This window comes from Lycorma delicatula, chromosome 11 (assembly GCF_047948215.1).
Source record: "Lycorma delicatula isolate Av1 chromosome 11, ASM4794821v1, whole genome shotgun sequence".
Taxonomy (NCBI): domain Eukaryota; kingdom Metazoa; phylum Arthropoda; class Insecta; order Hemiptera; family Fulgoridae; genus Lycorma; species Lycorma delicatula.
The window spans coordinates 15,677,111-15,690,363 of record NC_134465.1 but is presented as its reverse complement, the minus strand read 5'-3'; the positions used below and the strand labels follow the sequence as shown (position 1 = coordinate 15,690,363).

General features: G+C 32.6%; 1 protein-coding gene across 1 annotated transcript in view; it reads right to left on the bottom strand.

The window, feature by feature from the left end:
• Window positions 1-298: 298 nt before the first annotated feature.
• LOC142332151 (uncharacterized) overlaps window positions 299-13,253 on the bottom strand; it is a 34,780-nt gene continuing 21,825 nt past the window's right edge. Inside the window, exon 2 of the mRNA XM_075378417.1 lies at window positions 299-2,430. Within this exon, the coding sequence (XP_075234532.1) occupies window positions 1,637-2,430 (794 nt within the window). The 3' untranslated portion in view covers window positions 299-1,636. The remainder of the gene's footprint in view (window positions 2,431-13,253) is intronic.

Genomic DNA, 13,253 nt, shown 5'->3' with positions numbered 1-13,253 from the left:
AAAGTGATTAAATAAAAAGATAAATTTTACATGAATTTGAAATTAAAGTAAGTTATCCACAAAAAGAACGTAACAGTTACTTACAAATTACACGTTATACAGAAATTGCAATTTAAAAAAAATAAAGAAAAAGTTGTACATTTACCGATATATATATATATATATATATATATATAAAACAAAAACTTTTAAAATTATTAAATCACTTCTCAATTATAAACTAATTAAATATAGTTGTAACATACAGTCTATGTTTATGAAAGTATTTTAATTTTTAAATGTCTACCGGTATTTCCTTTTACAAATATTTTAGTAGTTAATAAATTATTAACTTTTTTTAAGAGAATTAATTATAAAGTTTATTAATTAAAAGGAAAGCTGTTGCTAAGAAAACATATAACGTTAAATTTTTTCCTTCCGTTATATCGCTTGATATTAAGAAAGAATAAATAGTAATTATTAGTAAGGTTCCGAATCACTACTTTTCATAAAAATATAAATTGTATTTTTCGATAAATAATTTACCCGTTAAGTCGATATAAATCTAGCGAAAATTATCGAAATTTACCTGCCTTGTACGCACTAGATCACAAATGTCGCTACATAAAGTGACACAATTCGCTTAAAAAAGCAGTAAAATGTTTTTCGACAAATTTTATACGACGCTGTACGCCCTTCGAGGAAAGAGAACGTTTGTTTACATCAAAGAAAATATATCGCTGTGTAAAAAACTTGCGTATAGTGTAGACGTGACGCGAAAAACGGATAGAAAAAAACGGTCAACTATCGCATTTTAAAATCGATTGAATTGGACTGTAGTAATCGACGCTTAGGGTACGGACAACGCGCCGATTTTAGAAATCTTCGTAAGAAAAAATACGAATACGACAAATTTCTTTAAGGAAAAGAAACATAACGCAAGACAACATTCGTTCGCAGTTTACGGGAAAAAAAAGGTTCAACATTTTAAAAAGAGCGGCAAAGGAATAGACAATGTTATATTCCGGTTAGGTTTGCGTACCGAAATATGTATTTTTTAGAATAACGTAGAACTTCCCGTCCATTAGACACTTTTCAGCAGAATTAAAATCTATTTGTAAAAAGAGGTGAATGCAGATTACGATACGGCTATTAGCTAACCTGTCCGAAAACAAATTCGAATCGTTAATTCGTGTTGTTTTAAGCAGTCTATGCGTGTTGCAGAAAATAACAAAATACATCTATTACTTATTTTTTTCTTTTAATTAAAATACTTTGCAAACGAATAGCGATATAAACACACCTCTTTTTGTGCCCGGAGTTTGTTTTTTAATTTTTTTGGGGAGGGTTGATGAGTAATCCATTACGTAAGACCGAAGCTTACGTGTGAGAGTATAAAATGAAAATTTCGTAACGTACAAAATACGATCGATCGGGATCTTCTGAACGAAAGGCCAAGCGTCACCGCTGAAGTCGACGATACACGAGTACATCCTAGTGCGTAGAAGGTTATAAGAGAAGGAATATCCGCGATATATTTATTTTAATACGCAAGTTAATATTTGACTGTAATATAGTAAGGTAAGCTGACGTATATGTTTCCAAAGCATCGATTACTTTTTAAATTTAACGATACAAATTCATACGGTATAAATAATTAATTAACTACTTTATTGCCGTATATCGCTTGGTGTAAAAGCGATGATATTTCAATTTTAACCATAGATTTTTTTTCTTCACCCAATTTTTTAAAACTCGGTAATAAAGACATTAAAAACATATAATCCGGGTCAGGCCTGTAACCGCTATCGTCGACTGGATTCAGTAAATCCGGTTGGGCTTGTAATATGTGATGGTCCGGTATAATATCTTCGATGGAAGGTGTCACTTGAACTCTTTCCCCTTCAAATTCCTCACTATTAGCACTATTATTATGGCTATTATTATTGCTATTATTTATACTACTACTATTATTATTGTTATTATTATTATTAATATTATTATTACTACTACTACTATTTACTCCGACACTTATTTCGCATTCATTATTACTAGTATTGTTCCAGTATTTATTATCTTTATAAATAGTTATATCACCGTTATACAATTCGCCGATTTTTCTTTTCGCATACCTTTTATTTTTTTTCATCTTTCTTATACTATCGAAGTCGTTATCGTTATGACTTCCTTCGGCTTTAATGGAATCATCGTAATTATTACTAGTAATAGTATTATTGTATTCTTCTTTAATTAATATTTCATCGTTGATTACGTTATGCGATCTCATACTTCTTGCACCGACAGTAGGTAATAAAAAGCATAATTGATCGTAATAAATGTATTTCTTTTTTTTAACTTGGGGTTCACCGTTTAGTTCGGCTTCTTTCATATATCTAACTTCTCTAACGAACGCATCTCTTATAGATTTCCATCTATTTTTCATTTCTTTACCTGAAACATAAAACAAAATAAATAAATAAGTAGAATACGTAATAAAATTTAACTTCAAAACTATTCTTGTAAACAATTTTATTTCATAATCGATTTCAGTTTTACATCGTTTCCATATATATATATATATATATATAAATATAATAATAATAAACAAATATATATATATATTATACATATAGTTTATATATAAGATGGATTTACATTAATTTTTCCTAATTAAACTTAACCAAAGGATTATTATGACATCATTTAACGAGTTTTATACAAACATCAAACGAAATGAATTCATTCGTACCATGTGAATTCGAGAAAGGTCAAAGGAAGTAAGAGCGGTCGTTAAATAAGAGGGGCAAATAAACAATTAAAAAACCGCTAACAAAATACAATTTGTAATAATAATATTCCTCTTTGTTAAATAATCGTTTTATTTGTAATTATTAGTTATTAATTATTACCAGAAGCGTATAACCTCTATAAAGATTAAAAAAAAAAAAAATTTTTTTTAAATATTTTTAATTTTTATTTGTTTTATTTAATTTAGACTAAAACAATTTGTTAAATTTCATCGCCAGGAAAGAAATTATAAAAAAACACGTTTTCATAAGAAGACGAGGGAGCCCCGTTTTGATCTTTTAAAAAAAGTTACGATAAAAATCTATTTCTTTTAGTTTAGTCTTGAAAACATTTTACTAATATTCATCCTGAGGATGAAATGGTACAGAAGAATGATAGATAATATAATACGCGCAGATTTTATCGTTTAAATTTTCTCAACGGTAACACATGCTACATCCGACCTTAGCGGGAAAATAATAAACAACCACCTCCGTTAGAAAGAATTCCAATTACCTTTCATAAAATTTAAAATATTTTTTTCTGCAGCTCTATTATAACGTTTGAATTATGTGGCTGGAGCGAGCCTATATCGTAATGAGAGTTATTATGAAATAGATTTTCATTACGATACAGGAGTTCAACCGATCGCTTGATCACAACGCTAGTTGCCCGGTGTGTCTAGACGAGGAAGAGACAACATATCACGTCTTCTTTCGCTTTGAGGATGCGAGGAAGGAAATATTGGACACCATAGATAGAAGGAAACAGATCATGTCGGAAAGCGCGGAAAACTGGACGGGTGTAGCAAGGTAAGGTTTGCTAGGAAGATCATGGAGGAGCTGTACCTCTGGAAGGAGTCTCGCAGGGGTAGAAGAAGAGGTCGTCAGAAGGTGCGGGAGTGGACAGGCACGCAGTTAAGAGCATAAGGGGGTTCCCCGTACGTGTGGAGCTCGCCTGGGTGCGATTAGGTCGTCGGCACTCCGCTCCCGCGTCCGATGATGACCCGTGAGGCAAGTATGCTGTAGCGTTCGATTGTCTGTGAGGTGTTTGTTTATATGATCGGTTGGGTCTGGCTTTGATTTGACGTGTGGGGTGTGCGGTGTGTTTTCCGGTGGTGATTGGAAGTCATGGAGTGTGTGCTGAGATTTTAGTCCGACGTTTGGTATATTGTGGTTGTGAGGTCAGTGTCTGTTGACTGTATGTCTGAATGTGTGTGAGGACGTATTCCCCCCTTCCCCTGTAGTAATTCACACCAGCTGTACCAGGAAGGGTGGGTAGCCACGGGTGTAGGTTTAGACGGTAGTGCGCAGGAACACATACGCATTTAATAACATCTTGCGGAACCTGTTATCGAGGCCGACACTGTCCAGGCGCCCGTAAATGGGGTTCCTCTACTTCTTTAAAAAAAAAAATGTTCAAGCGATCAAAAGCCTACTCTTTTCAACCGCTGACCGATCAGAAGCGGGTATCGATTAACGTGTCGGCTGTTTTTTTACTTTGATTTTAATCCGATTTAGTAGTTAGCGAGCTGAGGTTAATTTGAAAGCGCACCGACAGTACATTGCACCGTTTACCTTTGTGTTAATTATGTTGTATTCTGGAGAAAAAATGTCTTTAACACCGAAAATAAAATTAAAAAAATTATATTCCGTAAACGATGTATTCTATTGTTGATTAAAATTAATAAAATTTCCGATATTTTATAAGCTTTAGAAAAAATACGGCATCAACCCTCAATAATGGCGACCGAGGTGTGACAGCTAAATTGCTGTCTTTTAATTTATAACTTCATTAAATTTTAAACTGTAACTTGTTGGTAATTAAGTAACAAGGGTTGTGCCTCCCCGATTTAGTTTTAACGATGACAAGTGAGCGGTTGGGACACGTAAGCGGGTGGTGTATAGCACCTTGCTTAGTCCGCTCACGCTGATAGGTAGCTCACTAGGAGCTTTTAGGAATTAGGTCGCTAAACTGTTTCAGAGGCACAGTAGCCGTTTCTTGGCACTGACATTTGGTCTTATGCTCTAGGGCGACCGAATGGGGTGGTGGCGGAAGAAATGCCAGTTAACCAACTTACAGGCCGATTAGCCTCTTACCGTTCATATATAAATTATTTGAAAAGCTGTTACTTGGCAGGCTTAGGCCAGTTTTGGAAGGTGAGGGGATAATTTCGGACCACCAATTTGGGTTCACTCCACCATCGAATAATCCCATAGCGTCTTCAAGGTCATTAGTGGATGTCTGGAGGAATGAAAATTCTACTGGGCGGGATTCTTAGATATCCAACAGGCCTTTGATAAGGTACGGTTGGCTGGCTTGACTTATAAATTAAAATTAAAACTTACTCAACCCTACTACCTTGTCTTGTAATTATGTTGAGGGACGTTTTTCTCAGGTAAGATGTAATGATAAGTTATCAAAATTCTTTGACATTAGGTCAGGTTCCTTCAGGGCTCTGTCTAAGTCCAGTGTTATATTCCATATTCACAGCCGATTATCTAGCCCTGGAAGATTGAACCGTCGCTTCATTTCCCGATGACACTGCTATCAGTGCCGTTAATGAAGACTCTGGCCTAGCCTCGCCGTAGCTACATATGGCATTAGACCTTGTCTGTGCGTGGCAGAAAAGATGGAAGATTAAAGCGAATCAGGATAAATTAAAGCAAGTCATTCGCCATGCGAAAGGGTGACTGTTCCTGTGTGTACATGGATGGTGTCTTGATGGTGCGGTACCTAGAACTTCACCTAGATCGGCGTTTTACCTGGAAATGTCAGTGAGGATGGAAAGAAAACAACTAAACGCGAAGTATAAGGAACTGCTTCGGCTGATACGGAGAAACTCACGCCTCTCATTGTCCAATAAATTACTGATTTACAAGATTATCCTACGACCAATCTGGGCTTATGGCGTGTTGTTGGGAACAGAAAGTTATACTAACATAGATATCATACAACGCTTCCAAAACAAAATAAGGAGAGCAATTGCAGAGGCACCACGGTTCAAACGGAATGATAAAATTTATGAATATCTAGCTAGAGCTTCCGACGGTTCGTAAGGTTGTGCGACAGCTCAGTGTTAAGTACCAGCAACGACTTGAAAATCCCGTCAATCACTTAGCAATCAATCTGCTTGATAATAAAAGGGACGTCCGAAGGTTGAAACGTCTCCATGTGCTTGACTTAGGGGTTACTGGAGACAGTTTGATGACAACGCCAAATCTAGTGATATTATTTTGTTTGACTATTATTTTTCTTCGGTTTGACTGTTTATTGTTTTTTTTTTATTAATAATTTGTTTTATGGACTATGATCTTTTTATTTTCTAATGAACATTAAAATCACTTACTGCTTACTGATAACTAACTATTATTATGAATTACGTATTATGGAAGTTCCTTAGGAACCCCTTATCAAACGACTTACTTATGGTTCCACTTAAGCAGCCGATTGTAAATATACTGGTTGTTGAACAAAAAAAAAAGAAGGTATACGTATATATATATATATACACGTGTATATACATACATACATTAGACTCTTAATGGCAAGACTATCACAAGTTTTGCAAGGCTGAAGTTTTTAGCTTTGCATTGCCCTTTTACTAATTAAACCACAAAAAATACATACATTAGACTCTTAATGGCAAGACTATCACAAGTTTTGCAAGGCTGAAGTTTTTAGCTTTGCATTGCCCTTTTACTAATTAAACCACAAAAAATAATTTTGCACCTGAAGTATAACTTCATAATTCTTAATGAAACATAATGTTATTTTTCAATGAATTTAAATAACAAACAAATAGACGTATTTACCTAAATAATTTATGTAACAAAGAGGTTGAAGTTTTAACAAGATTTTTATATAAATGTGACGGACAAATCAAATATTTTTCAGTAATTTTATTTTAAAAGTTTCTTGAAAAGTGAGTATTTTTTCTTAAAAAATATCACACGATCGAAATTATTGACCTGTCAAACAACCGTAAGATCGTTTGTTAAGTTTACACAGTAAAAAATAATAAAATTCACCTACGTTTGATAAGAAGATACAACCGATTTAAAAATAAAAATTGATCGGTTTATTCCTCTTCTCTTTTTTCCTGTTTAGCCTCCGGTAACTACCGTTTAGATAATTCTTCAGAGGATGGAATGAGGATGATATGTATGAGTGTAAATGAAGTGTAGTCTTGTACATTCTCAGTTCGACCATTTCTGAGATGTGTGGTTAATTGAAACCCAACCACCAAAGAACACCGGTATCCACGATCTAGTATTCAAATCCGTGTAAATAACTGGCTTTACTAGGACTTGAACGCTGTAACTCTCGACTTTCCAAATCAGCTGATTTGGGAAGACTAGACCAACACTAGACCACTAGACCAACACTAGACCAACCCGATGGGTTTTATCGGTTTATTCCAAAATAAATTATTAACACGGTATAGCAAATATAAAATAAAAATATGTGTTTAGTAAGAAAACTTTACAGATAATTTATTCATAACAAATTAAATTGATAAATTAATGATGTTTATTATGAAAATACGATTAAATAATTTATAACAGTAGTAGAAATAAAAATTAGATAAATAATGATATGAAATATTTTAAAAATAGTAAGAGATATAAACGAAAAGATAATAAAAATTATCGCTTAACGTTAAGAAATAATTATTATGGTTTATGAAGGATCACCGAAAAATTCGTAATATTATTTACCCGCAAAAATTTCAGGGATTATCATAAATATTATCATTTCTTTTTCTCGCTCTTACGCCTTAAAAATCTAAAAGAAATAAATACTGGCTCTCTTATATTGTATCTCAAATAGAAACGGAAAGAATTTCGGGAGTATATTCATTCTATAACTAAAAATAAAAAAAACAGTTTATATAAACGTGAGTCCAGAAACGCTTTGTTTTGAAGTTACAGCTGCGAAAAATTTCGTTCTGATATCTGCTCAAACAACAAATTGATTTTGTATAAAATATTTCCACTTACCAAAATTCTTATTGTAAGTATCCGTGCGCTTTCGGAGGCACTTCTCCATTATCAGGGCTTAATTGAAGTTATTAATTTATTATTCACGTATAGTTAAAATTAAATTGAAGTTAAAATTGTTACGTTCATAATAGTCGACGGTCAATTAATAAAATTACACGTTAATAAAAATGTAACGTCATTTCCGTAAGATGTTTACGATATGAAATTAAATATTACCAACCTATAAATTAATTAATTTGTTTATGTAGGATATCATTATTGAATTTGACTACTTCATTCATTAATTTATTATTCAAATATATGACACTTTTTTATATGCTGGTTTTAGGATAATTGTTAGTGCATTCTAATTTTGTTTTTTTATAAATTCGTTATGTTTATAATTATGTCCAGTTCCTAAAGTTTTTTTTAGCAAATTTTGATGTTTCTTTGTTATTTTTAATAATACAATTAATATGTTCTTTAATTATTATGGCAGAAGAGCAATTATTAGTGAAGAATACAGAACAATTAGTTTAACTAGTCATGCATCAAAAATCTTAACTAGAATTCTATACAGAAGAATTGAGAGGAGAGTGGAAGAAGTGTTAGGAGCAGACCAATTTGGTTTCAGGAAAAGCATAGGGACAAGGAAAGCAATTTTAGGCCTCGGATTAATAGTAGAAGGAAGATTAAAGAAAAACAAACCAACATACTTGGCGTTTATAGACCTAGAAAAGGCATTCGATAACGTAGACTGGAATAAAATGTTCAGCATTTTAAAAAAATTAGGGTTCAAATACAGAGATAGAAGAACAATTGCTAACATGTACAGGAACCAAACAGCAACAGTAACAATTGAAGAACATAAGAAAGAAGCCGTAATAAGAAAGGGAGTCCGACAAGATGTTCCCTATCTCCGTTACTTTTTAATCTTTACATGGAACTAGCAGTTAATGATGTTAAAGAACAATTTAGATTCGGAGTAATAGTACAAGGTGAAAAGATAAAGATGCTACGATTTGCTGATGATATAGTAATTCTAGCCGAGAGTAAAAAGGATTTAGAAGAAACAATGAACAGCATAGATGAAGTCCTACGCAAGAACTATCGGGTGAAAATAAACAAGAACAAAACAAAAGTAATGAAATGTAGTAAAAATAACAAAGATGGACCGCTGAATGTGAAAATAGGAGGAGAAAAGATTATGGAGGTAGAAGAATTTTGTTATTTGGGAAGTAAAATTACTAAAGATGGACGAAGCAGGAGCGATATAAAATGCCGAATAGCACAAGCTAAACGAGCCTTCAGTAAGAAATATAATTTGTTTACATCAAAAATTAATTTAAATGTCAGGAAAAGATTTTTGAAAGTGTATGTTTGGAGTGTCGCTTTATATGGAAGAGAAACTTGGACGATCGGAGTATCTGAGAAGAATAGATTAGAAGCTTTTGAAATGCGGTGCTATAGGAGAATGTTAAAAATCAGACGGGTGGATAAAGTGACAAATGAAGAGGTATTGCGGCAAATAGATGAAGAAAGAAGCATTTGGAAAAATATAGTTAAAAGAAGAGACAGACTTATAGGCCACATAGTAAGGGATCTTGGAATAGTCGCTTTAATATTGGAAGGACAGGTAGAAGGGAAAAATTGTGTAGGCAGGCCACGTTTGGAATATGTAAAACAAATTGTTAGGGATGTAGGATGTAGAGGGTATACTGAAATGAAACGACTAGCACTAGATAGGGAATCTTGGAGAGCTGCATCAAACCAGTCAAATGACTGAAGACAAAAAAAAAATTATTATGGAGAATGAACGATTTGCCATACTAATGCAATCTAAACAAATTGATTATTGAAGACGTGCTGAATTTAAATTAATCAGTAAATTTGATGGTTTCCGACTCGAAAACTTGAATAAAACAAATCATACATCGGTATCTCTGTACTATTTCAGAAAATTTTTATAGGATTCAAAAAAATGCAATCGCAACGAACAATTTTTTTTAGGTCTGAGCGCAATAACTGTTAAATTGTCAGGAAACTGAAAAAATTTTGCAACAAGGTTTGTAAAGAATTAAATTGAAAATTAATTAATTCCAAATTAAAATTCGCCTCTTTTTAACAATTTCTGTGCAAAAAAGTTTGTTTCTTTTTTACTAATTTAATTTTTAATATTATTATTGGAGGCGTCTACACGATTTAGGAAGAGATTTATTGGTGATTTATATTAAAAAAATGATTTTTAAACAAAAAAACTAAAGTACAAAACCTATTTTTACCAGTTTAAAATTTGTGTTATTTCTCGACAGAACCTTGTTAGGGAAATAAATTTCTATCCCGTTAATAATACCGGTACTCCATTAATAATTCTTTTTTGATTTTTTTTAACAACTTTCCAGTTATTCCACTTCTTTCGGTGAAATTATTTTTTTAATGTTTCCTCCAACCAGTTTTCTAGCTACTGCCGGGTCTGGGTGTGTCTGTGTGTATTGGCGAATGCGATTACTGTTACCGGTTTTCCAGGCTTGACGTAGCTCAATGTAAATGTAAGTGTACTGGTAAACATGTAGTTTCAGACTCAGGTCGACCACTCCTGAGACGTGTGGTTAATTGAAATCCAACCGACAAAGAACACCGCTATCCACAGCCTAACATTCAAATCCATACAAAAACCGCTGCCTTTACAAGGATCGAACATTAGAACTCTCGATTTCAAAAATCGACTTATTTTACGATGACGAGTTAAACTACTAGACTAACCCGGCGGGTTTATTAAATTGTATCGCAAGTAAGTAAATTATAAAAATGTTTCCAAAAGAGGAGAGCGAAGCTCGATTTTCAGTTAAAAAAAAGTTTTGCAACAAATCTATTTCGTTAACTTATCTCTTGGAAATGTTTTACTAAAATTCATTCCGAGCGCGATGAAGTAAAAAAATTACTTGGACAGATTTTACTGTAATATTTTTTTCACTGTAACACTAAATCCAACCTTAACAGGTGAATAGTCAAACGGTAAACAATTATAAAGGGTTCCTACTAAAGATCTTATAATTTTTATTTTTTAAATTTAATTTTTAATTAGAAAAGAAAAAGCATAGACAGCTCTTAGACTAAAAAATATGAATGAAAAAGCATTTGAAAATATTTTTGATCCTCTACCTGTCTAATCGTTTTGTATTTATCTATTTAAAAATGATATACTTTTTCTACTTCAAATAAATAAATAAATAAGCCGGGCCGGACACATTTATTATTATTTCACTTTTTTATTTTATATATAATATTTTTATTATTAATTCCACAATATTTAATTATTTCTTTACCTATACGACTATACGACTCTACAACTCCGGCTGCCGAGGGCTTCTACATCGATTGGCTATACCACGTAGAAAAAGAAATTAACTGGATCATTAAAGTACGCAAATATGGGATTAAAGAATCGTATAAAAAAAATTTCTACCCCTTGAGTAAAATTTTTAGATCGTGTGTGCCTGCTGCCACATCTAACCCATATATTTAAAAAAAAAACATTGTGCCAAATTTTACCTAAATGGATTTACCCGGCCTTCAGATATCTAGTAAAAAAACAGGTCAACATGTATACATCCTTCCAGAATTTCTTAATGCTAAAATTCTATTTCTATTTTTTATTTGTTTTTAGGTAAATGGAGCCATGGAACGTCTAGAATTGAAAAAAAAATTGGTATGCATAATACTATATAACTATACAGTACTACATCTATATATGCGAAAAACTAAAACTAAAACTGTAATATAAAGTAGCAAATAACTAACAATTCCACATTTTCATGATCATATGTAAGCGAGAATAATCATTTAATGATTTTCATTTAATAATGATCATTTTCGTAAGAGAAATAATACAACTGCTTAAAATAACACGATTTTTTTCACTTCTGTTGTTTAATAGATTTTACATCGGTCAAGTAACAATTACAGAGATTAAATTTTAGCTACTACTAGCCGCTCGGCCCGGCTTCACCAGACCTCCCAGCCAGGCCTCGCTTCGTTCGGCGCTTTGGTTTTCCAGGTTTCCAAAGTTCTTTTTTCAACTGGAAAATTTTTGCGTTATCAACTATACTCCAAGTTAAGAGCTTAATGCTTTTAGAAAAAATTTCACGCAATTTAGATACGTTATCTGATAACAGAAAATCCATTATTTTTTTAATTTACCGACATAGGATCTGCGCCCCCAAACCCCCTCTAAAAATAACTCCCATATAACAACTGTGAAAACATTTTCGGTAGATAATTCGGAAAAAACAACGTGATTTTTTTTTTAACTGGGGGGAAACGCCCCCTCATCCGGTTTCTAAACGTATTTCCCGTTGCTCAGTTGTTTCAGTCGAACGGGATCGGGCTGTGTGTATTCGGTCGCTTTCCAATCTTGACTGTTTTTCGTCTTCAGTCTCTGCCGCAATAACAGTTTTCATCATACGTGCTTTTTTGTATTTATCCCGATTGAAGAATGCCTTTTAGGCTACATGGTATGATGTTTTGAAAAAAGATCACAGAATTTAAAAGATTGCAGTTAAATACTTTACACACTTTAAATTAGTAACACGCACATGATAAACAAAAGCAGCTATTTATTTATGTTTTTAAACAGCTGTAAAAAATTGTAAACGAATGAATCGTAAAAATTACATATGCATGTGCGCTAAATCAATTGAAACTTAGTAATAACTGTACGTTAAAACTTCAGTCCTTTACAAAATTGATCGATTCAATGTTGAAAAAAAATGTTAGCTAAAAATTAAATTTTTCTTGAAAATCAAAGTGATTTTATAAATGTAAATGCAAAAATGTCAAAATTGACATTTTGGGTTTTTTTGGACACTTTTGGTCCTGTTGATTGCAATCAGAAGGGGGGGGGGGTACACAACTAGATTTTATAACAGTCCTAAATCAAAAATTTCAACATTCTACGGCTAACCGTTTTTGACTTAGCGAGATATGTACGTACAGACGTCACGCCGAAACTAGTCAAAATGGATTCAGGAAAGGTCAAAATGGAAATTTCCGTTAAAATCTGAAAACCGAAATTTTTCGCGATTGAAAACCGATCGCGAAATTGCCATCACGATTTTTCGTACTAGGAAGTAAAAAGATGAGCATAAACTGGAAACTCACTGATCTAAAAAAAAACCCGAATCGAGATAGGAAAATTTTAAAAGCCCATCGATAGGAAAATTTAATTAGCCCATCGATGAAGTATATTTTAGAATTACATTTTTTTAACGTAGTTGTAAATTCCAATTAGGTTAAAATGCAATAAAAATAGGGGAATTATTATAAAAAAATGTTCAGTTTCGCTTATTTTTAAGTTAATAATTTCAGTATTAAAATAAAATTATAAGAACTTAATACTGAAATTTTCAGAAACAAAATAAGATCACCCAGTGTTTTTTTTACTGCGATTATGTTTTAAACTCATCGGTCAAGATACAACGCTCCAAGTATGGACAAATATAC